Source organism: Eschscholzia californica, unplaced genomic scaffold, assembly GCF_041429995.1.
Source record: "Eschscholzia californica isolate CP2 unplaced genomic scaffold, dmEscCali1.0.p SCAF_1, whole genome shotgun sequence".
In the NCBI taxonomy this organism is placed as follows: Eukaryota; Viridiplantae; Streptophyta; class Magnoliopsida; order Ranunculales; family Papaveraceae; genus Eschscholzia; species Eschscholzia californica.
The window spans coordinates 70,822,611-70,847,517 of NW_028238198.1; the positions used below are offsets into that span (position 1 = coordinate 70,822,611).

The window sequence follows — 24,907 nt, forward strand, 5'->3', positions numbered from 1 at the left end:
AGCAACCAAGAATATAGAGTATAGGTCCTCTTCACTCATTGTCAATTGGTTTTGAGTTGGATGGCCACAAACTTAACATGGTATCAGAGCTAGGCCCACACGTGATAGGTTTAAAAGCCAAACGTGCTCCACGTCACCCGTGAAGAAAAAAAAAACACGTGTTAGGCTCAAAGAACCCCACACGTGAGGGGGCGTGTGAGAATAGTCCCACATGGGAGAATGGGTAACTAGCAACCGGGGCGTGTGAGAATAGTCCCACATGGGAGAATGGGTAACTAGCAACCAAGAATATAAAGTATAGGTCCTCTCCACTCATTGCCAATTGGTTTTGAGTTGGATTGCCACAAACTTAACACAGATAGGGTTGCCTGTCAGTACCCGTGGCCCTATCACGTGAGAGGGCGATACACAGTTGTCCACCGGTTCAACCCGTGCACAGTCCTCTCAAGTGAGAGGGTTGTATGTACAAGACGAGCCACCACGTCCCTACACACAACACTCACCTTTCCGAGTAATCTAACAATAATAGTACATCATTCTTGATGACTAAAACATTTAAACCCTTTAACCGGAAATACTGTCCATTAAAAGAGATGATGGGCTTGTGTAAATAAAGAGAGTATTCAACTTTCGAAGGCAAAGCTTATTTACTTTAACTAACTTTGGTTTCACATAAACAACCCATCAAATAGCAGAGTTTTACCATCATCAGAATACACTTCCATCTCTTTTACCCAATGAGCAATTCTAGACTCAAATGCGTACATTTTCTTCTGTGTCTTTTTCACCTTCTCCTCTGCTCCGATAAGCTTCTCTGTCGCCCACTTCGACTTCTTCTCTAAAGCATTAAGCTTCGTGCGTGCAACCATTAGACGATCATTTCTCTTCTGTAATTTAGTTGAAAGCTTTTCTCCCTTCAGTAAATTAGTTGAGACCTTTTGAACCACTTGGAAATGCTTTTTAACTTCCTCAAATCGTTCGCGTAACCATCTAATGTTGAATTTGAGTTTCTCAGCCATATTTATCTTATCCTCCCACACATCTATCATCACTGATGAAACATCGGAAACTCGTCGTTGATTCATATCCATAAGGGACTTCATTATCTCAGTAACTACTGTAAATTGGGCAGAATATGCATTTCCTGATTGGCTCGTAGCAATGTGTCCATATTTCAACCATATCTGTTTATATAATGATGCTTGCGGTTTCAGAATACTATACCCTCCTATGTCTTCAAATTTCTCATCAAGCATAATATGGCGATATCGACCCTCCTCGTACAATTTACCAGCACTTGGGTACACTGGTGACGGTGAAATTTCATGGTACTCGTTCGCTCGTTCCTGCTCCTCATTCATTTGTTTTGTCTTCAATTTTTTCTGTAACATGATAATGTGTTCATTAGATTATGCAGAAGTATCAATTTAAAATTTCCGAGCAACATTATCATATTTACATACAATCATGAATTGCCTATATGGCAAAAACAACATCCTTATTAAAATTTGCGAGCTCAAACGTAGTAAGTCCCTGCCTTTTGGGCAGGTTTTTGAAGCATTCACCTACTGGGCTTGGTCCTACGTGCCAAAAGCAGGGATAACATCACTAACTGCTTAGCCTGGGCCATTACAAATGGTATTAGATTCGCGGGACAACTCGTCTCTAAGGATAGGAGACTATAATATCCCACATCACTTGGGGGAGCATCGGGGACTTGGCTCTAGGTTGAGCTCAATCCTAGTAAGAGTGTGGGCCTTTATGGTGCGTTCCCGGAGCATTTACCAAGAACAAGACCCTATGTCCGTTGGGCTTGGCTCTAGGTGGCATAAGCAAAGATAATGTTGATAATTGCTAGGGCCTGGGTCGCCACACTAATCCTCCAAACAGAAAGAATCTCCGAATCATTTTCCTTTGTGCTCTATAAATGGATCTTCTGGTATGCAATAAATCAAATACAAATAATTATGTATATATTATTGTATCCTAACCTGATTGGGTTCATCACCTCTGCTTTGAGCATTAATACAGTCACTATGCTCCAAGATAAGATGATAAAACTCCCAATCTTCATGATACCTTTCCTGAGGGGGAAAAGGTTAATAGATCACTTGTTTAATATACATCTCAACAATGGGATCAGAAAAAAAAAACAAAGAATAGGATAAGGCTCAATAAAACTCACCTTAACAAAACGACTAGATAATACATCAGTGTCATGAAGAAGGAAATCTATATAGATCGGCAGTTTAAACTTCCACTGTCGAAAGAACATTTCATTACATGAATTAATCACAAGTTATGTTGAGATATTTTAATAAAAGTATGGTCAATAAGGAAGGGCGTAAGCCAAAAACACATCCCAACTAATGATTTAGAAGTGTATACACGAGAATATTGGCATCATAAAAGTATTATGGGCAAATTTAGGATCACATTGAATGTCACAAGTATTTCCGACAGTTTTATAATAGCCGCTATTCCTTGTTAATGTTTATCACTGTTTCTCAACGTCTCTGAAACGAAAAAGTACCTTGTTGAATTCGTAATCAGGGACCTGGTGCAGTTTCTTCTTTACACGTACTTTAATCTCGGATAAGGTTTCTCCTTCATTGATTCTTAACAAAAAGGGTTCGAAGAAGCTCGGAGGATTCTTCTGAAACAAAAGAGGATCTAATCTTTGATAGGTTGCATGTGGAGAGTTTTGTTCAATATAGTGATGCTCAATAGGAATCAAGTAATCAAGGGGACCCAAGTTTCTCTCTTCCTCTGGTACCTGCTTGAATGAAAAGCGAGTCAAAACTTTCATTGAAACTGCTCTCCTTTGTGGAAGAAAATGACATCACAAATTATTGATGCAGATAAGAACTTGCCTCCTCCGCACGCAATGTCCACAATTCATTGCTTATAGGTTCGATCTCTTCATGAAGTCGATAAATCTGCAAGTATGAGACATCGATCGAAGAGCATAAAAAATGAATCAAGTAATCAACATATATATGTTTAAATTTCTTCAAAACAGTATAGCATATCAATCTTTAGAAAATAGTAAAATGTTGGTGTAACAATTGAAGATAAAATCGTGGGATTTTCTTATTAAATTTGTACGATTTAAATCGAATCATAACAGAGCCGATGAAGATGGCTTAGGTCATTTTATACATAAAAGGTCTCCAATTTGCCCCGAAAACACTTGGGCCAGACCTAATGAGAGCAAATATGCGTAAACTGCAAGAAAGAAACTTATTGACTAAACTGGTAACTATGAAATTCAAATCATAAGTACAGTACCTTTTGGATACTGAGATCGAAAATACCTAGAAGTCTCAATCTTGCACGTGGATGAGAAATTTCAACCTGTTTCGCAATGTTTTCACGAGTAAATATTTATTAAAACAGATACCAGTGTACATCAACAGTGACAATCGGAAACAAGAACGAGTTTACCTTTGTCCGTAGTTCGGTAAGCAAGTCATGCACTGTACTGTTTATCGGAAGCGTAATACTCCGAACCAACACCTGCAAACAAATGAATCTAAATTTAAATAAGAAACATAGTATTCTGAAATATCCGTAACTGAAGGGCGATTCTATTAATGCCACAACTCTATAGTCTACAACTGATACATGACAACTCTCTAACATTGTACGTGGTTAAGTATTTTGGAGCAATAGTCCCCAGGATTCGTTAAAGAAAACGTAAGATTAGAAAGTTGTGGTATAAGAGTTGTAAATTATTGGCATCACTAGCAAATTTGTATCGGGGAAAATACTGATGAAATTGAAAAGACCTCTACATTTGAGATTGAATCTAGCTTCAAGCCTTCAACAACTCATTCACATATTGTTCTTGTCTGATATATTTAAAGTTGCAAATTCAAGTTGTTAGATTGGGCATTTCGAGATTAGAAATCAAATTACTTTCCTTCGACACTATCTATGACGAACCCGGCTAGGTACCGGCTTAACTTGCTTAATTTCAGTAGGGGAACGAACATAATAACTACTCTTCTCTTAGCTGGTTAGAAACTCGTGTTGATAATGTATTATATGTATTTCACAAATAAAACGAATAAGAAGATGAAGGATAGTGATATATATTAGCTAAACAGAACTTGGATACTAATTTTAAAACAAGTCAGTATAAGAACTCATTTGAATTCATCCACTCTTTACGTGGAGGTTTTATGTAGAAAATTGTCAGTTGTTTCATATCACTTCAAACAATCAGTCACTCTCATACTAGGGTAACGCCCAGTAAGACTTGTATGCCCCTAACCATGTCTTCTTTATGTGTATCGTTACATCCAGAGCTAATGCAACCTAAGAATCAAAAGAAGAAGAAAATCCAAGCCATTCTATCAGGCTGGAAACTTGTGATGCAAGAGTTATACAGAGTTGTGTATCAATAGGATCGTTGATAACTAGGAGATGATTAACGTATTGTGCTTACTTACTTCATACCCTCCTGCTTGATTAAAAGCAACATTCAGCGTCTTAAAACCTTCCAGTTTTGGTAGAGGAGTCTCCAAGACGTCGTAGTACAGGATATTAGCTTCCTATTAATAAGATATCCATCAAGCAGTTTTAGTCATATTGTATAGTACTGATACCTTTTCGATAATCAAACTAGCAGGACTGTTTCGAGATGAATGAAGGTAATATATATAGATAACATTTACTCCATTCAAATAAGATATGGACAAGATCAGTCTCTATCAATCATATTCATGACGAAACCAAACAGCAAAGTATTGCAATTACTAGGTCACATTTCGAGATTGTTGCTCATGATAATCTCATTCCTTTCACGCGCACCAAACATAGCCTAAAAGTATAAGAAAAGCTAGGGTAGATGATGAATTACCTCATTTGTGTAAATTTCATCTTGGAACTTAATAGGTAGACATCTTGGACGAGGAGGGTCACATTTGTGAAGAGTCAACCTAACTTTAGCTGAATCATCCAATCCAAGATGCGTAGCAATTCTTTGAGTTACATCATCATAACCCAGTCTCAATCTCCCAGTCCCCAATTTTAATATTGACCTAGAAAATTACATCAAAAGTAAGCAAAAGTTAAGAATAGATTATTAGGGTGACATGGACAAATTGAAACAGAGGAAGGAGCTTTTTTTTTTTTGATAGGATTGGAAGCAGCATTTGAGAATACTTACAGCTCAAGACAAAAATCATCTTCATTGGGTTTATCCAAAGTCCGGAAATGGATAGCCTATATAAAAGCAATAGCACAATGGAGAAATGGAGATGATGTGAGGCCATAGCTTTTCTTTCTTTTCAGTTTGTTGGCAAAAGATTTGTACATTTTTTGTCATTCTTTTCCTTAAGAATTTGAATGAGAGTTTTATTTGTTTAATTCACTTGGTATTTGAGTTAATGCATACTTATCAAGTAAAATCAGATTTTAATATAAATCTCCTTTTCGAATTCAGCAAGGTAGACTAATTCGAGTGAGCAAGTTAGACTAGCCAAATACGAAAAATATTACGAAATTTGATCGAACCAATTTCAGATGGGACGTGGAGAAAAAGAAAAAACCTACCACTATCTTATGCATCAAGTTTCTATTGAGATTTGGAAATTGGGTCAAATGACCCTTGACCACGATGACTTTGGGCAAATGACCTATGTTTTAGGAAAACTGACCAAATGACTTAATTTTCTATTTTCTCCCGTAATTACCCTTGTATATATATTTGAGTCTAGAAAATCTAGACTTAGAATTTCCCAAGTTGGAAGGGAGAGTTGTTCCTCTCTTTCTAACCCAAGTTTTGATATTTCCCCTCTCTAACCCATTTTTTTCTTTCCTTCTTTGAATTTTTTGGCCGAAATCACTTTGATTGAGTCTCAGTCTCCTTCCATCTTAAATCTTTGCACTTGGCTAGGGTTTTCTTTTGAATCTCGGTCTCTTTCGCCGAAAATTTTGACCAAATCTTTTGCTCAGTTAGGGTTTTTAGTTCATCTCTACTAGAGTTTTGTCTTATTTCACCTTCACTGTTACTTCGTTTCATATTATATGTTTTTTTGTTGCATCTTGTCAAGGGTTTTTGATTGATTGAGGTATTGTTCATCTTGCTAGGGTTTTACCTTATTTCAACTTCATTGTTACGTTGTTTTATCTTATGTTTTGCATGTTTGTCTATTTTATATGTTAAATTCATCTTATATTTTGTTGGTTTGTCAATTTTCACTAGAATTTTACCTTATTATTATGCATGGGTTGTTAGTGTTTTACAATGATCACTGTGTTTTTTTTTTTTTTTTGAAAGTTGATTGAATATATTGTAGGGTTTTGTGTATCCTATACACTATCTAGTGTTCTAAGCGGAATCTCAAACATCATATGTTAACACTAGAATTCCCAAGATCATATGCATAAACTAATCAATGAAAACTAGAAGAGGGATAAATACCTTAACGCGTTTTTCCCTCGAACCATTCCAATCGCATGTAAAGATCGAGAGCTCCAATTGTAGCTCCTCTACTTGAGACACCGAGTGAATAGACTTGATCTCCCTTCCTTTCAGACTGCTAGGACTTACTAGAAGGTTGAGAAGAACTCTTCTTCTTGACTAGATTGATAGAACGAGAGCTTTTTCTCTATATTCCTCTCTCTCCACTAGCTGTATATTGAGAGAGAGAGAGAGAGCTGTATATTTTTCTTCTAGAGAAAAATCCACACCTTTTCTGTTCTCAACTGACCCAATATATAGACAAACCCTAATTAGAATCCCATTCAGATTAGGTTTTCTATTTTCGGGTCACAGAAAAGATAATTACCAAAATACCCTTTTGGGGTATTTTGACAATCCCTTAAGTGTGGCCGGCCAGAACAGCCCACCATGGGCTTTCTATGGCCGGCCCACTTACTCTGGTCGGTCATCACATGGGCGGCCTAATGAGCCTTCCTTTCTATCTTGTTCCGAATCTCCATTCGAACCCTTTCCAGTTGGATCCCATCCATCTTTAGCCTGTTCCCGTCTAGTCAAGTCTCTCCGATCAAGCTACCACTCTTATGTGTAACCCGTTGTAAGATCCGGTCTATGTTAGCCGCGAATCAACTCCTAGATTCGCCGATCGTAGTTGGCTTCTAGCAAAGCATTACGACCCTTAATTGGACCAGACTGGATGATCATCACGTGTGGTCATCGTTATCCTAACTGACAAATTGATCGCATTGCCACCTTGGTCGAAGGACACTCCTTCGGAAGGACATCTCCTTCAGACCGAATGGATAAATCCTTCATATATATAAAAAAGAAAGAAGAGGTGTGTGAATCTTGGCTAGAGTCCACCTTCACCATGTCTTTGTGAGTAGTCCTCCATAGCTACCATATTCTTATGTCCAAGGGCATACCCATTAAGAGACCAGACTGGGCAGCTGCCCGGTCTGGAATTGGTAATTTTGTTCTATATTAGTAAGGCCAATTCTATAATTTCTAATTTCATAATTTTTGTAGGGTTAAGGTATGTACGTGTCTGTGTGTTTGAAGGGTTTTGGAAATCAGATTGCGAGAAGGCTACAAGGAAAAACGACAAAGATTCAAGTCAATTGAAGGATTCGAAGAAACCCTAGTTTGAAAATCTTCGGACAAATTGATTCAAAAGCAGGTTACTTCTTAGACGGATTTCGATTCTTTGACTTGCTATTTCCTAAACTAGGCTTCCGCCATATATCCTTCAACATGCATAAAACTTCACCCACTTCCTCATTCTCATCTGGAATCGCCCTATTTACCATTGCAGCTTTGCTTCAGCTTTAACTACCAAGCAAAACTTTCTAACCATCAATCGATATAATCTCTCCAATGTTGTTAAGACGGCATCAGTTGGATCTCCTACCAATAGAAAATAGATCCAAACTGCTACTATTAAGTCTGGGTTTCATGAATTTACCATTTCAATGACAGCTTTGATGAATTATAACTCGAAATGTGATCATTAAGAGATGCTAGAGACGTATTCGACGAAATATCTGAAAGAGATATTGTTTCTTGGACTTGTATGATTTTAAGTTATTCACGCATCATAAATTTATTGATTCACTGAACTTGTTTAGGATGATGATGATCGGATATCATGTAGTCCCGAATGCATTTTCGTTTTCTGTGCTTTATGCGTTTGTGGATTACCTTCTTACACGTTTAAGTGGAAAGATTGGTAAAACATAGGTTTTATAGTAACTTCTTAAGTATGGGTCTACCTTCCGAGACATGAAATCTTGGTTCCGCCTCCGCATATGTTTTGGTTGTTAATGTTTTACAATGCTCAACAAGTGTTTGTCAATCATCCTTAATGTCTTGGTTCCGCCTCCGCATATATATATATATATATAGTTTCTAAATGTATCTCTTCTTTGTTTATGGTTGACGGTGTTTTCCTTGAGTTCGTTAATAATCTTCAATTATGGAGTCCACCATTTGCCTATTCCTACGAAATTAGTTTGATCTAGAGGTGCATACTGTTTGTACATATTCTGAAGGTTGGTAGTATTTTTAATACATGCAAATAATGAATTTATCTTTATCTTGTAAGGTAATTTGTAATAGAATCTGTAAGCATTTGGTTATTCCATGGTGGTGGATTGGAAAATGTGATGGATATAAAGTATATTGGTGGTAAACAAGCCGGAATAGTTTTGTCAGACGAGACAACACTTAGAGAACTTCGTGAAGTTGTTAGTGAAATAGCATGTGAAGATTGAAATACTTGTTTGACAAAAATGAGTTTTACGGTTCCAAGGACAATGCAAAGTACTCACCTATTGAAGTATTTGAGTTGTCTTGTGCAAATAGATTAGACTACCAAATATCATTTACCTTCGTAGAAGATCGGTCTCCCATATCTGAGAGGTTAGTCTCTACATTGTTGTCTTCCAACTCATCCTACAGTAAACAGTTTTATTGTATAAATACCCGGTATGATGTAAACTAAAAATATAGATCTATAGAAAAGAAACTATTAGTACTTAATTACCTTCCTCTCCATCGCGGACATAAGTTTCTCTGAACTCTCTTCTCTATCTTTTTCATCCCTCTGTAACCCACTACAAACACATAATTTCAACCTTGATTCCAACTCTTTGATTATTTCGTCACGTTGACGAAGATCTTCTGTAAGGTTAAGAATTACTTTGTTAAGCCTTTCAGTTTCGTTGGGTGGTTTCTCTAACTCATTTACATGGTAGGGTGTCACTTCAACCTAAAACCATTACAGAAAGAATATATTGGTAGAAGCAATTATAGGATTAAAAACAAGATATGAATGATGAGAGTATATTGGGGACAAACATCTTACATTTGGATTTACAAATTTTTCCCTTAATGATGTGTAACTAACCGCTTTGCATTTCCTCTTCCACTTTAATAAAGGAGGATCGCCACTCACTCTTGGTTTTTTTATAGCACACTCTGAGGCAACTGTTGGAAGACATTCATACACCCAAACCTGTCATCGATTACAACAAAAGCAGTTCCGCAAAGCTTGTCAAAATTTAAATGTTAAAACTGATAGTACTTGAACAGTTTGTTCAAAGTAATCAAAATTATAAAACAAAATCAAACAAGAATACCTGAAATCCATATGGACAGCCTCTCAAACAATAAGTGATTACATTCTCTTTCTTTGGCTCCATTACACGAGGCAAAGCCTTCTTTAGGACAGATAAAGTACGTTGGAAAACCTTCTGACCCCATGGAAACTTGTTAAATTTGTCTAAGTTCTGGACCAACTTTAAATGCTCTATGTCTACACTCGTCTTACGAGCATCTTTACCCAACAAAAAATAATCTAAACACAACAATAGGCTAATCTTGACCTTGTCTAGATCATCTTCACAACCTTTTATACATCTCTTTAAAACTTCCTTATTGATGCTTTGATCATTTGAAAAGTATTTGTCCCTCAATGATAATTGACCAGGATCCTCCTCCATGTTTTTTTCAAATTTCTCTTCATCTATTTCAACATATTTCAAACCCATAATTTCAGAGAATTCAACAATTGAAAACTTTAATTCCTTCTTACCAACAAAAAACCTCATCGATCCCTCGTCCATATCTGATGATTTTGTCTCACGTAATAACATGTTATGCACAAGTACGTAACAAAACTTTAGGTCATTCACCTCTAAAAGATGACCAAAACAAGTTTCTTTAAACATTTGTTTTTGTCTATCATTTTTCAAATTATCCTTAATAAATATCATATCTTCGGTCCGTGAAAGACATGTAACTCTTGGACGTGATCCTTCGTTTGTCTTTAGTGGTAAATTACGTGTCATCCTGCATATCAAATAAGAAAAGTATACCGTCAGTATACATTGTAAAGGTAAGGTATCAAAGTTAGGTAAACTATTAGGTCTGAAAAAATTACTTAACACACATGAAGGATAAAAGTATAATACTTGAACATTTAGATTATTTTTGGCAACCCAACTGTCTATACATTGCTGAACTGTTACTCGAGTTTAGCACTACCCTAAAGACAGACATGAACTTTGAATTATTTTCCTAATATAGATTCCTGGACTAACATGACCTTTTTGTTTGCTGCAACGACAACCTTATCTAGACAACGACAACAGTTGGTACTAATTAAGTCAAGTTGAGCACTAAATCATGTCATACATCATCAGTTTGGCAAGCTCAGAATAACAATTAAAACACTAGTAGTTTCTCGATCAAAACTAGAGGTGCATGAGGCCCTAATCTAATACACAGACTCCAAATTAACATGTTCATGTGAGCTGGTTATATGCACAAGAAACTACAAAATAAAACTACAGATGAATCTAGATGATAAATTTATTGAAACAAATCGACCAAACAAGGATATGCATCTACAAAATTTGATCATGGTCAATCATATCATCTTAAACACTAGCCAAGATTATTAATGAACAAGTTATTATTAAGGAAGAAGCTATTATTAAGGAAGAAGCTGTATATATATATATATAACACTGATACATCTTGAAAGCAAAGACACATAGTTAAGGTATGTAGTATTAACATCTTGAAAGCAAAGTGGCATAAAAAGAAGCCTAATTTGAGCTTAAATTTCAATTACATTTCTCAAAACTTAATACATGACGGATAGATATGGTTATGGATTCCCAGCTAATTCAGTATTCAATCAAGATCCAAAGCTTCGATAACTCCTAACAATCCTCCAAATAATAACAGTTTACAGTAGTCCCTTTTGAAAGCTTTAAGTCAAATACACCCTAAGAACATTCAATGTTATAGTAGAAAAAAAAAAGACATACAGTTTTAGCTTATTTTTCGATTAAATTTCTCGGAACTTAATACCTGACGAATAGATAGGGATCCCCAGTTAATTTAGTATGCCATGACTTTCCTGTGCATCAATTGCAAGCATGTACCTACAGTGAAGCCGGTAATGGCTAGTGAGAGCAACAAAATGGAAAATCAGATTCTATACGTCATTTTCATGAGAAATGATAGACACCATGATCCCAAGTAAAGCATATATACTTTGGCATCTCTTAAGAGGTAGAAATGACTTTTTCAATATAATTGAGGATCATTCCGTTACGAACGAGTAGATGATCTCTTCCTTAAAATAATCGTAACGATAGATTGTCACTAACAAGAAGTGCTATTGCCAGAAACAATCCAATTATGAAAGTAACGATTTAACTCTGAAACTGTTTAAACTCAAGTGTGTTTCATCACATCAACTCCATAAGGGGCTTTCGCGGTAGTACGAATTTTATAATGTTCCGGCTTGTTCGAATCGCGTCATGAGTCTACAAGCCCCACTGATACCTACCTATAGTCTAGTCAAAGTACCAGTGACTTGGTTGCGTAACGTAATATGGATTCAGTCAGCGAAACTCCCTCCAACTCAATCTATCTATAAAGAAGCAGAGCATTTTTGACATTCAACTCTAAACTCAAACTAAGAAAATGAAGTAACTACGATATAGATCACTTGTCAACACACAACAACATATCGTTCAAAAAGACTTCCACTAAGTTTATTTCCTCAAATAATAGTCAAAGAACCTACTTCCTGAGCTCAGTTGATTGTTGAAGCAGTAACTCTGGGTGGAGGTTTGGATGCTTACCTTTCGTTTCTTTTAGCAAACCCAACCCATTCGATGAACAAAATTTGTGAAGAAAAACCCCAAGAACAACTAGGTTTTCGGCCAAAATTTTCAATGAAGGAAACCAAGAGTTAAGAGAGAAAACACTGCCAAGTGCAAAGATTGAAGTTGCAAGAAGATTTAGACTTAATCGAAGTAATTTTGGCCAAAAAATTCGAAGAAAGAAAGAAGAAATGGATTAAAGAGAGGAATGATGGAAACTTGGGTTAGAGAGAGAAGCAACTCTTTGTTCAGACTGAGAAATTCCAAGTCTAGATTTTCTAGACTCAAATATATATATACAAAGGTAACTTACGAAAGAAAATACTAGAAAAGATATTGAAAGCAAATAAAACAATATAAAGTGAGAGAGACTAGTGATATTGAGGGCTGACTTTTGCCTCCTATCTTGCCTCCTATCTTGCCCCCTACTTCTCCAACTCTCTCTCTCTCTCTCTCTCAAAAAAAGATGAAGTATTATGTAGAATCAAAGAAAGTCTGGAAAAGATTTAGATTAACAGTGTTCATCATGCACACCAACTTTTGTCTTACATTTTCAAGAAGCAAAAGGAAAGTTAATGTCAGCACTAGATTTATATTACCAAAATTTGACCAACGTTTGGTATTCCTGGTCCCTTGGTTGGGTAGTAGGTTTGCCATCAATTTACAGAGACACCAAAAATTTCCAGTTTTACTTAACTCTTATTTCACCACTACTGCACCCCTTTGGGTAGTCAACAATTTGCCTTGTCAAGGCTATTTGTTTTCAAATCCATAAGCTAAACTAGTTCAGGTGTCAACTGTCAACTACAAAATTATTTGGTTAAGTAGCTAATATTTTAAGCTTAAGGTGTCGTTTGACAAATAAAAGTAGAAAGACTTTTACTTCTCGTAGAAGAACTTTGTTAAAATAAAGTAAAAAAAATTCAAAAGTACGTTTGACAAAATAGTTACTTATAAGTAAAAAAAAATGTAAGAAAGTAAAAAAGTTAATTCGACAACATAATTTATTTTTTTTATTTTTTTCTTTTCTCAAAGAGATAATTCAATTTAAGCTATAACTATTGTAGCAAAGGTGGTGGTTGTGGTAATGGCGGTGGTTGGTGGTCATAGTGATACAAGTAGTAGTGGTGTTGGACCTTTGGAATAATGGTGATGGAGGTGGTTGAGACGTGGTTGTGGTGGCGATGGAGATACAATGGTGGTGGTTGAGGTGCGGTGGTGGATGAAAAATTACGGTAGTAGTATTGATAGGGTAGTATTGGTAATGGAGGTAAGGTGGTTGAAATATGACGGTAGTTGTGTTGATATGGTTGTAGTGGTGATGGAGGTATGGTGGTGGAAATATGAAGATGGTGGAGGTAGTGGTGGGAATATAGAGGTATGATGATGGTGGGGTGGTGATGGAAGTATGGTGGAATTGGTGGTCGTAGAGGTATGGTATTGCAGGTTGAGGTATGGTGGTGGTCTGGTGAAGATGAAAGTATGGTGGTAGTGGAGGTACAATGATGGTGGTTGAGGTGTTGTGTTGGCTATGGTGTGGTGGTAGTAGAGGTGGAGGCTTGGTGCAGCGGTGGTGGTTGTTGTGGTGGAGATAAGTGGTAGTGGTGGTGGTGGTGGTGGTGGAGACGTGGTGATGCTGGTAGTGGTGGACCGGTGGTGGAGACGTGGTGATGCTGGGAGTGGAGGTGCAGTGGTGGTGGTGGTGTGGTGGCAGTGGTGAAGGTGCGGCAATGGTGGTGGTGAAAATTGTATCATGGTGGAGCAGAAACTAAACAAAAAAAATTAGTCAAGTAATATTTGTATACATTGAACAAGTAACTTTACTTTGAAGTCAAAAGTAAAAAATTGAACTATAAAAGAAAATTAAATTTAACTTAAGTAAAGTCAGAAGTTTATGCAGTACCAAACTAACTCTTGTACATTTTTGTTTATTTAAACAAAAAATGTTACTAATTTTTGTGATGCTAAACGACACCTAATACACCTAATACAGATAAAATGGCTTAAATTAGGTGTAAATATTTTATATGCATCGCAGGATGCATTTATGGTCTAGTAAAAATAGTCTACAATATACTACTATACTAGATCCTAGGATAGCGCGTACTAAAAAGAGTATTTTTTAGCGCACCGATACATGGTAGTATATCGTTACTGGTACTCGTACCACGTACGAGAGCGAACTGCGTACCAGGTAACATTGATCTTGACCTTCTACCCTAATAAGCTTCATTTACAAACCTGCCTTCTAGAACAGATTATACTTGAGCTTAGACTGCCAATGGCAGAAAATGTTAATTTCCCCTCAAAAATCTCTAGATTCAAATATACTAAAAAAAGGAACAAATCCTTTCTTCAATTAAAAAAGAAAGTAAGTTACATAATAAATAATCCAATAGAAACAAAAATGTGACAAATTAAACTCAAGCGCCAATCCAGGAGTGTTGGTTTCCGAAAGATTGATTAGTTTATATCATACTTTTTTGTTCAAAGTAGCACAAATTCAGGGTGTAGTTGATACAATAAGTAAACCATCAAATAGACAGAACTCGAATAAGTCACCAAAACATAGACAAAGAATAAAAAGAATTTCGACAAACGTAATATGAAAGAATAGTATTATATTACACTATAGATGAGAGTGTCGGAGATTATGCACCATTTTTACTTGTCCAAGGCTTCAACACGGTGACAACAGTGATGATAATGATTATAAGAAGGATCATAATAGCTATACAAGTCCATTTCCTCGAGTTCTTGTTAATTTTCTTCGCTTTCTGGAGAGCAACATTCCCCGTACGAACGTGATCTACTGCATTTGAAACCTGACGGAGGAAGCATACAATCAGTAAACCTTATATGAGTTCAAAAACTTCTCTATGTTATTTTGTATTTCGGAGAAAACAATGGAAACCCGTATTTTCTCCTTCCCCATTTCACAATTTGGGTTGTTTTTACATTAAACACGAAACTCATTTCCTGAACGAATAAACATGCAGTAGCCAAATCAAAAACCACACGACACTATGAATTGCAGGTTTATATTTTGGTCATGCGTAAATCTTGATTCACAACCCGTCATAAATGTACCACGGTTAATTTATGTCAAGATATTATACAGATACATTTCTCATTACCTGTGATTCTATATTGTCGAGAATTTCCCCTTGTGCGTCCACCAACACTGCCATGTCCATGAATACCTACAAAAAAGCAAGGAATGAAAGTAAGAAAAGTTTAGGCGTAGTATATAGAGTTGAAAGTGAAGTTTTGTTGTAAATTTTCATACATAGCTTGCTTAATGCTCTTGGGTTTGGGATTAGCCCAAAAAGGTACATTAAATCATTCAAGATGGCACATTACTTTCGGATGTAACCCCCGTCCCAATAGCAGTCGTGATTTAGGTACCGCCGGCCCATTGCCCTAGTTCCCTACGGTACAAGGTTTTTGCATGGTATGGTCTGCCCTAGACCACCCCAGGCTTCTCCGTCCAATCTAGGCGCCAAGCCCACCCAAATCGCCTAGGGACTATATAAGACAATATGTTATGTTATAACTCAAGTCTGGGAGGTCTTGCGAAGCAACGTAGGACTAAATGCCTAGCACATGAAACTTGTATTCCACATCACTTCCATTAAAAATATTTATTCAAATTTCGAGCCGTCCGATCGTTCTTTAGTTCAATTTACATTCAAGTAAGTAGTTATGAAAACATACCTGCTGCAAATCAAGAAGTTTTTTCTCCAACTCTTTAACAGTTTCATGACGTTCTTGAATTTCTGCTAGGGTTCCCATTATCTACAAACATGAAGCATTTCTATAATTTAGCACTCACCTATAAGACATTCACAACTTGTAAGTTAAGTTACTTCATTGAAATTCAAATGGTTGAGACAGAGCATGAGTCCAATCCGTGTTAATCATTAATCAGAGGATATATCCCCTTCAGTCGGGCTAAAATCTTGGAAGAAAATTATGTTTGCATATGTTTTTCGCGGAAAAGTAAAGATGAACGTCGAACTCTTAAATTTGAAAAGGTAGAATGAAGAATGATCAACCTGGCCTCGACCTTGTTCCTGAATTGCTTTCTGGAATATCTGCTCACTCTCTCCCGTCTCTATTAAGTGGTCAATCATCTGCAAAGTATTAATTAATCATTACAAACTTTGTGCATATGTCTATCTTAGAAAGCCAAGTTTCGAAATGGGCAATAGAATCTCACATCTTCATCAACTCTTGCACCAGTTACTGATACAAACAAAACGGTCGAGTCAGGAAGTTAGTCCAGGAAATAAATATTTTTTGTATAAAATTAAAAAACTTTAGGTTATTATAAATGTTGGGGGGGGGGGGGGGGGGGGGGTAAGAACCTGTAAAAACTCTTCTTTCAACCACATCTCGATACTCTTGATGAATGGTTTGTCTTAGAGTCTGCCATGATTAGAAGATTTAGTCTGATCCAAAATAAAGAAAAATAAGATGGGAAGTGGCATACATAGAGGATCTCGTAAATAGAGTTTACCTGAAACTCCGAAATCTTATCTCTCAGTTTCTTTTTCAAGGCACTGCAATTCAAACACAAGAATGGGTAAAAGGAAAAAATTAGAGAAGGACAAAGTTGTGTAGAAGACTATGTGATATGGATCCTCTCTTTTACTATTACATTGTGTGGAATACTCAATTATACGATATGCTCTTGAATCTTCCCAGATGAACTAAACCACTCTTATCGAGAAGAACCTAACAAAGGAGAATAGCAAACTTACATAGTACTAGCCGTTCTGGTTCGATCAACACCAGTTCCTTTTCCGCATCCAGGTTTTTCCCTGTTTGCTAAATTCTGGAAGAAGTAAGAAAAAAGGGAATTCAGAACAGAAGCTTCAATGGTATATTGCGAGAAAAGAAAAAAAGAAGTGTTAAACAAAACTTTACGTCTCTGTCTAGTTGTTCGATTTTGGATTTTGAGGACAGAGCAATTTTCATAACTTCATCAACATCTTTTGCCATACGCTGTTTGGTTGCTGCGACGAATTATAGGATCAGTCATGACCACTGGGAAGAAAGCATGATATAGAGAAGACTACTTAATTATAATCTGTGGAAAATCTATCACTTGAACATGCTCTACGAAATAACATGACATCTCTCAATATTTATACATACGCATTCATATATAATATTATTAATATCATAAAAAAAAATGGGAATACCTTTCATTGCAGCAGCCTTGGTTGTAGACTTCGACTCCTCGTTTGCATCCTGCAAACATTTAGTCGTAGGTTTACGTCAATGTATGTCCTGTTTCAGGACATTAATTAATATGGGCGCAGCGCCACAGCATGCATATTTAGAGAATTGCAACCCACTTTAAAGCCCAAAACGTTTTAATAGATCTTTTGAATTTGTCATAACATGGTTCACATGTGAAAATGTCACCTAAGATTTGTTTCACTCATCATCAAGCAAGTAGTTCAAACCAAAGTGATTTTGAAACCTTAGTTTTGATTTTAAAACGCGCACTTAAGTTTCCTTACGATGAAATCCCCATCCTTTTTTTTCGAATCAAATAAATAACTTACAGAAAGTGAAAAACACCAGAAGGAGCACGAACTAGTGGCAAAGGCTAATGCAACCACGTTTATAAGACCACATATAAGTAAAGAGAAGATAATATACACCTGTAGCTTCCTTAATATCCCATTAAGTTTATCAATTTCTTTCTCAATGTCTTCAACCTGCCATGAAAAGATGACCAAGTAAATCATTTTGTACTATCAAACATACAATGTCAGACATCAATTTCGCGCTTGCACGAAACACTAAAAGGATTTCAGCAACAACTCTCCTTTGTATGTTAGAATATCAGCTACTCAAGTCATGCACATGTACCTGTTTGAAATATTTATCCAAGCCCAAGTCTCCGGAATTCGTTTGTCCCCTTGAGGCTTCAGCTTGAGGGTAAAGGGGACCCTGAACAGGACCAGTAAAAGAAGAAAACAAAGTTACTCTCCAGCAAAAATCTGATGATTTTGAACTCTTAAGTACAAATATTAGGACAGATCTTGAGAAATTACAAAGAATCATGTAAAAATTAGAGCGAAGCTTATCCTCTTAATGGTGTAATCATGTTTTCGGAGTCAGGTGGTATTGACTGCGCAGACTGTTAAAGAACAATTTTCGGGTCTTGTACCAAGACCCAAAAAGGAAAAGGTCCGATCACCCATGAGACGAGGTCCACGGAGGGGCCAAGGTGATTGGTGGAATTTTTGTTGGTTAAGTGAGGCTACATCACTATGAAATGGAGAACATGACAAAACTCCTAGTAGATATAGCATAAATCACACCTTTCTCAACCGAAAAAAGAACAAAAGTTTATATTTGGACCAACGAAGAGGATGGAATATTACCAATCACATTATCCTATTAAGGACTAGCTAAACAAAGTGACACATTATTCCCTTGCAAGAGCTTGCAGAAAGCTAAAGTACCTAAAATGTACTCTTTTTCATTTAGGTAGCACCGGTACAAAAGCTATGTTTGGATATGCATCATACCAGAGAACATGTATCCACCGTGCAAAAAGTAAAGGAACCAATTAGCCAAATTGTATTTATGTGTGGATTTTTCTTATGGGTTTCGAGGAATTTGGTGAACCTTCTCAAATCTCAACTAAGCATGGACACACAAGTCAAAATCGATGGAGCTACAATTTTCCATGAAAGCACACCCAAAGGAACCCACTAAAACAAAATGCCAGAACTCATTTTCTTCCCACGTCGCGCGAAGGTGAATGCAGACGGATAAACAAACTTTTGAAGGGCTAGAGCTCTTAGCATAGAAATCAAGAAAACTAACTATCAAGTTTTAAATTTTATATCTTTAGTAAATCAAATGAAAACATAGCCCTTGATGGAATGATTTATCAATAATCGCGTATGTGCTATTTGCCTCAAGAAATATTTATGAATATATTGCTTTTCCTAAGAAGGAAATATTAAAAATTAATCACTCGAATATGAAAATGAAGACACTAATTAACATAAACTAGAAACCACATGTAAACCTATTGCTGTCCTCTAATTTTAATCATTTTCTTAATTGATTATGCTCTGGTAACTCCATGATTCTTAGGATCTTCTTTTTTAGGGTAAATTTCAAATGTTAATCCCTAATCACTCAAACAAACGCCACAATGTATGATCAAAACCAATTACATAATCCAAGATTTGAAGAAATTAAAGATGGGATCATAGTTTTTAGACAAGTACCGATAAAAGGTCGTTCATCTTTCCGGGGGAAAACGAACGATCGGACGAAACTTGAATTTCAAGAACCTTCAATCAAACCGGCAATTAATGAGCTAAAACTTAAAAAATAACATTGAAGAAATTTCTGAGTTATCCTTTATGAGTTTGAACCTGGTTCTGGGTAATTGAACCAGAGATCTCTGGGTTTCAAAGGAGAAGCCAAGAGAGAAAGTTGGAAGGAGATTGTAGATTTGTATCTATCAATCTAGAGAAAGAGAGAAAAAGGAGAGATTTTTTGGGATGAAAAACCGGGAGAGAAGGCCAAAGTTCAAAACAAATGGGGTTTTATTTGGTGCCTACCTATATGGTTGTTGGGGATCTCAAACTGTCACTTTCTCAAATAACCCTCTATAATAGCCAACTCCTCCATTTGATCCACATATTTTGTCATTTAGACTTTTTAGTCTCCGAATGAAAAATTGTGTTAAGGAACATAATCGTGAATTCGTGTGATGGGGGGAGCGAGTCGTGCATCTACATAAACCCCTGTACACATGGTGTCATTCAAGAGAAATAAAGTAGTATTATATGCTAAGTACATAAAAACTTGTGAATTTACATATTCAAATAGCATCAACTGCACCGTCAGTCTAGGGTCGTTGTATTATGCATTACATTGTAAGAGATTTCAAATTATGACATCAATTTGAAAGCCCTTGTTTGAGTTTTTTTTTCTTTTGAAGTGGATAATATGGCGCCAAATGACACAATTGATTATTATTTGATTGTAATAAATATGATGTAAATTCAAAGTAAAATGGATATTTAACCTGTTATAACTTTGTGAGAGACGCCAATTAAATAAGATGGGCTAAACCATTAACCAGGATACTATGGGTAGATAATACAGGTACTTTCAACAAAAGAAAATAACATACTATATGGATACAATTTCATGTCCTCTCCATGATGCTTATTTGTATAAGTTTTTTTAAAATATAAGATATCGATTCAGGTTCTTTATGGAGCAATTTAAATTTATTTTACGTAGACAAATTGAATGTAATATATATTCAATCGAGAGACGATGTATTGTCTAAAAGATCTGTTGTAATTTTTTTTTATTGAAAAATATCTACTTTAACTCATATCAGCACTATGACGTTGATATCTCACAACAAATCTTTAATCTTTAGAATCTCGAATAAATTACCCGTCTCAAAATTACATGCCCTAGTGCAATATATTGTAGGGTTATTTCCCTAATGGCCCCCTACTTTACGAGAAATACCCATATGGCCCCCTTCCGTTATAACACCGTCACTCTCTCTCCTCCATCATGTTTTCTCTCTCTGCCAACTCACGCCACATCATTTGTTACGCCACCTCATCACCTTCTCCGGCAGAGGTCGCCGCCCGGCCAAATTTCTGGCCGACGACCTTCAAACTAAAAAAAAAAAAAAAAAATTTTTTTTTCTCTCTTCCTCTCTCTCTCTCTAAAATTACTCCGGCGAAGGGAGACCTTCGCCGGAGTGGTCTGTTCTTGAAGAACAGATCTCGGTCTGCTCTTCACTGAACAGATCTCGGTCTGTTCTTCACTGAACAGATCTGGTCTGTTCCTTGAAGAACATACCACTCCGGCGAAGGTCTCCCTTCGCCGGAGTAATTTTAGAGAGAGAGAGAGGAAGAGAGATTTTTTTTTTTTAGTTTGAAGGTCGCCGGCCGGAAATTTGGCCGGCCGGCGACCTCTGCCGGAGAAGGTGATGAGGTGGCGTAACAGATGATGTGGCGTGAGTTGGCAGGGAGAGAAAACATGATGGAGGAGAGAGAGTGACGGTGTTATAACGGAAGGGGGCCATATGGATATTTTTCGTAAAGTAGGGGGCCAGGCGGGAAGCTGGTCACAAAGTAGGGGGCCATTAGGGAAATAACCCTATATTGTACGTGCCTCAAACGAGCCCCCTTTTATGAGGGTGTCCCACTGTCCCTCCCCCAACGCCAGCAGTAAATATATTGGGAAGTGGAAAAGACACAAGAATCTTCAGCCGTTATTAATATTCAGAGAAATTCAAAACGGCTAGGGTTTGCTCATAAATCGAAATTTCATTTCAGACTACTACTAAAAAGGATTGGTCATAAGTGCCAAACAAATTCTTTCCCCACATCTATGTAAGTACCAAGAAGATTATCTTCCTGTGTAAGGGATCATCATAGGTTTATTTTTTTCGATCAGGAGTTGTACAACCAGAGTCAGTCAGTCCATTGGTGAATCAAGATTGAAAACCCTAATTCAAAATTTTGTCAAAGTTTTGGAGATATAGGTGGATGGACAATTAAACCCTTTTCTATAATGATTTCTTAATTCGTGATTCTCATACCAGGTATATATGTTGATTTTTTTGTTCTTACTTTTGTTTGTTATAGTTATAAACTACTGAGTTTCTAAAGTCACATAGGCAGAGTTTGTGTTTTTCTTATTGTCTAACCTAATTAACTAGTTTAAATCAAATGGTCCAATTCAAATATACTCAAAATCAACATGCATGAGCCGTGAAGGAGAGTCAGACACGACAAGTCAGACGAAATAGACATTTCAAATCTGATTCGAGTCGATTCAAACTTTTGTTGGATATAATCAGAGAAAAAACCCATAACTAGATGCATTTGATGGCATAAACTACAATGTCCACCACAGAGTAAAACTCAAAAAGGGAAAGCATTTCATTGCTTATTAAGTTTTTTTTTTTTTTTTTTTTTTTTTTTCTGTTGAGGGTTGCTTAAAGGTTGCTAGCGTTTATTTTATTTTGGTCTAACTTTTGTAATTTCCATTAGTTAATTGGTGCTTTTCGTGACGTGGGAAATTCGGATATTGCGGTGCTTTTTATTGTCATTGCTCCTCCCAATGTGCATCATGTGGAAGGTAATTTTGCCATAGCTGACAATGTTGAAGGCAAATATACAGCGCCAAAAGGTACAATCATCTTTTTTTATTGAATAACCGTAACGGGCAAGTTAAAGAACAAAGGTAAAATCTCATAGGCCTCTTTGGAACGCCTCAAATCTCGATTTCCACGTTGACCCCATGTACACTCAGATTTAAAACATTTCATCGCAGAACCATAAACATAATTGATGTAATGGTAAAATAATTAACGAAACAACATTAATAATGAAACTCATAAGTAACAACAAATCAAGTAAATAGAGTTTTATTAAGTCTTTAAAATTGGAATGATGTCTCTTAATCATCGACACGTAAGTAGGAAGGGAAAAAATGAATACTAGACGTCATGCTAAATGGTCTTTAGAGATAACCAAATGAGCTACAACTAATGTCATGACCAAAGTAAACAATTTATAGAACTTCATTGTATCTTGTAGAGTGGGTAATAGAAAGATTGAATAAAATCATAAAACGACAACTTTGTGCTTTGAAGGGGTTCGTTTATCTTCAATCAATATGACTTCTTTTTGCATTTCCATTGGATATTCGCTTTCTATTTCTCTAAACTGTTAAAGAAAACTTACGTCATAAATATTTTTACATTATTGCATTAACTAAAAAATGTGGTAAACCACTTTGTTTTAAGAAGACACTATATACACTTGATATACAAAAATAAGTATTAGAAACTAAAATATTCATCATAATACTTGTTATTCTCTCTTCAAAACCTCATAGTCAAGTATAATTCTCATTTTCTTTTTCACTTTTTTGTAACTTTTTGCGTGCATTTGTTCTTTATTCACAATCAGTGTTTGATCTTTCAGCAATTCAAATTGACTTTCTTTTCTTTAACACAAACAAACACGCTATATATTTCTTCTTTCTTTTGTTATCTTCAATTTAAGAAATAAATTGTGATGGTCTCATTCTATAGTCTTTATGATCAAGCTATCAGATAATATCATTTAGGTCTATAAAAGTGAAGGAAAAAGATTTGAAATTAATTGTGTCATGGTTCATAAACAATGCGTGTTTACTTAGTTAAGAGTTAAGACTCTTAAGTAGGTTCACCAAATTTTAGCTTGGCTCGGGCCACTGAAAATTCAGGGTCGGCCCTGACAATTAAAATATATAAAAATGCGTGCTTTGTTCATGACGTTACTTGTAGCTCATTTGGTTACCTCTAAAGACCATTTAGCATGACGTCTAGTGTTCGAGTCCCAGAAACTTGATACACCATTTTAATTGCAAATTCTTTTGCATTAGATAGAAAGTGAAAATGGAAAAAAAAATCAGATCTTAAGGTTTGAATATGTGACCCCCAATGCATAGAAAAATAATCAACCAATGAGCAATAACGCTAATTTGTTTGATGTTATAATTAATTACGGTAAGATCAAATAATTTTAAATTTGGTTGACCTTTCGTGTTTATTTTTCTTTCCGATGTGGCCCTTTGGCAGTGGGGCTCGAAGAGAGGCATTGCTCGCTTTGGCTCGGGGTTGGCTTTGTCTTCTTTGTATATAAATGAATTACAAAAGTTGAGGTTTAGTATGAAATCTTCAATTCCTCCTCACACCCATATACTCACCTGAAAAGACAGAAACGTAGGGCTCTATATGAATGTTGCTTTGTTCGATATAAATCTTTTGCATGTGTAGAATTGAAGCAACTAAACTTGGTCATGTTGCCAAAATCAGAAATAGGGTACATCAACATGTGAAAGGAACCTACACAAACTAATTTAAAACCATGTCTACAGTTCCAGTGCTTCTTCAACTAGAAAGTTGTTGGTTAAAGAAGAAGAATAGAAGATCATTACTATGAGTTTGTTTTTATGTTTGTTTGTTTTCTTGTTCCTGATTAACAAATGTTTTGTGCTGTTTGGTTTTTTCTTTGTTCTTACTTAACATTTGCATTGATTTAGAATAACTCAACGTATTATATTTTGTTTGATTTTTTTTTTTGTGTTATATCTTTGCGGAGTAATATTAGGATCAATGTCTTCAATTTTTAGGAGATAAAGGTTCCGCTCTCAAATGATATCATGCTTATTTTAGTCTTATCTTGTTTGTCAACAAAATTTATGCTCAAATCGAAGCGAGTAACGAAGGAATGACTCCAGTTATTATTAGTCAAAATTTAAGTCTAGTTTAATCTTAAAGGTCAAAACCCACCATCTTAAGTTGTACTTATGGCGTCAAACAATGGGCTTATTTATTGCACAGGTTGCAACTCTCACCCTCTCGTTTATATTTGCAATCCCTAAGGCAATGGATCTATTGTAATTTTAGTAAATACCATTGAAATAGTTCCCATGGATGATATTAGTGGAGATTTTAAACTAGTTCATGTACGTTGTGTTGAAGTTGAATCTACCGAAGCACATTACAGTGATGCATTTTTTTTCTTATTTGAAACATATTCATTTATTAGTAGGAAATGAGAAAATCTGTATATACTTCCTTTATCAGTCACAATTTATTAAAGACTTGAGGATTTTATTGTAATTGAGTCTTTTTCTAGATGATTGATGTTAATGAAATTGTTGCTTTTCCTTAGAAGATCAGAAATCTTAC

The 24,907-nt window shown here is 36.0% G+C and overlaps 2 protein-coding genes across 7 annotated transcripts; both read right to left on the reverse strand.

Annotated features, from left to right (window-relative positions):
- Positions 1 to 628: 628 nt before the first annotated feature.
- On the reverse strand, positions 629 to 12,697 carry LOC147568771 (uncharacterized). Of its 5 annotated transcripts, none has more exons than XM_086655183.1 (16): positions 12,115 to 12,697; positions 11,333 to 11,406; positions 9,592 to 10,303; positions 9,318 to 9,467; positions 8,997 to 9,221; positions 8,840 to 8,905; positions 5,177 to 5,232; positions 4,868 to 5,048; positions 4,458 to 4,559; positions 3,448 to 3,519; positions 3,292 to 3,357; positions 2,874 to 2,939; positions 2,534 to 2,776; positions 2,186 to 2,260; positions 1,992 to 2,084; positions 629 to 1,382 (listed from the first exon to the last, which is right to left on the reverse strand). In XM_086655183.1, the coding sequence occupies exons 3-16, from the start codon at positions 10,300 to 10,302 to the stop codon at positions 669 to 671; spliced, it is 2,820 nt and encodes a 939-aa protein (XP_086511309.1). In that variant the 5' UTR covers position 10,303; positions 11,333 to 11,406; positions 12,115 to 12,697; the 3' UTR covers positions 629 to 668. The 5 variants fall into 5 exon arrangements, with proteins under 5 accessions (XP_086511309.1, XP_086511311.1, XP_086511310.1 ...); XM_086655185.1 differs by having other exon boundaries at positions 12,489 to 12,663; XM_086655184.1 differs by having other exon boundaries at positions 11,333 to 11,427; positions 12,115 to 12,446.
- Positions 12,698 to 14,589: 1,892 nt separating this feature from the next.
- LOC147568772 (putative syntaxin-131) lies at positions 14,590 to 19,647 on the reverse strand. 2 transcript variants are annotated; one of them, XM_086655188.1, is made up of 14 exons: positions 19,554 to 19,647; positions 19,404 to 19,469; positions 18,025 to 18,105; positions 17,814 to 17,870; positions 17,346 to 17,394; positions 17,068 to 17,156; positions 16,902 to 16,975; positions 16,658 to 16,700; positions 16,506 to 16,566; positions 16,358 to 16,383; positions 16,194 to 16,271; positions 15,853 to 15,933; positions 15,273 to 15,338; positions 14,590 to 14,960 (listed from the first exon to the last, which is right to left on the reverse strand). In XM_086655188.1, the coding sequence occupies exons 2-14, from the start codon at positions 19,419 to 19,421 to the stop codon at positions 14,787 to 14,789; spliced, it is 897 nt and encodes a 298-aa protein (XP_086511314.1). In that variant the 5' UTR covers positions 19,422 to 19,469; positions 19,554 to 19,647; the 3' UTR covers positions 14,590 to 14,786. The 2 variants fall into 2 exon arrangements, with proteins under 2 accessions (XP_086511314.1, XP_086511313.1); XM_086655187.1 differs by having other exon boundaries at positions 19,404 to 19,627.
- Positions 19,648 to 24,907: the final 5,260 nt, after the last annotated feature.

Bases quoted from the DNA above. Each gene is read 5' to 3' on its own strand.
- LOC147568771 (XM_086655183.1), bottom strand. From the start codon at position 10,302: ATGACACGTAATTTACCACTAAAGACAAACGAAGGATCACGTCCAAGA. The intron at 2,261-2,533 runs GTACTTTTTCGT...TTCTTTCGACAG, and splicing joins CTGATTACGAATTCAACAAG to TGGAAGTTTAAACTGCCGAT. The intron at 2,085-2,185 runs GTGAGTTTTATT...TTTCCCCCTCAG, and splicing joins TATCTAGTCGTTTTGTTAAG to GAAAGGTATCATGAAGATTG.
- LOC147568772 (XM_086655188.1), bottom strand. The intron at 16,567-16,657 runs GTAAACTCTATT...TAATCATGGCAG, and splicing joins ATAAGATTTCGGAGTTTCAG to ACTCTAAGACAAACCATTCA. The intron at 14,961-15,272 runs GTAATGAGAAAT...TTCCTCCGTCAG, and splicing joins TCGACAATATAGAATCACAG to GTTTCAAATGCAGTAGATCA.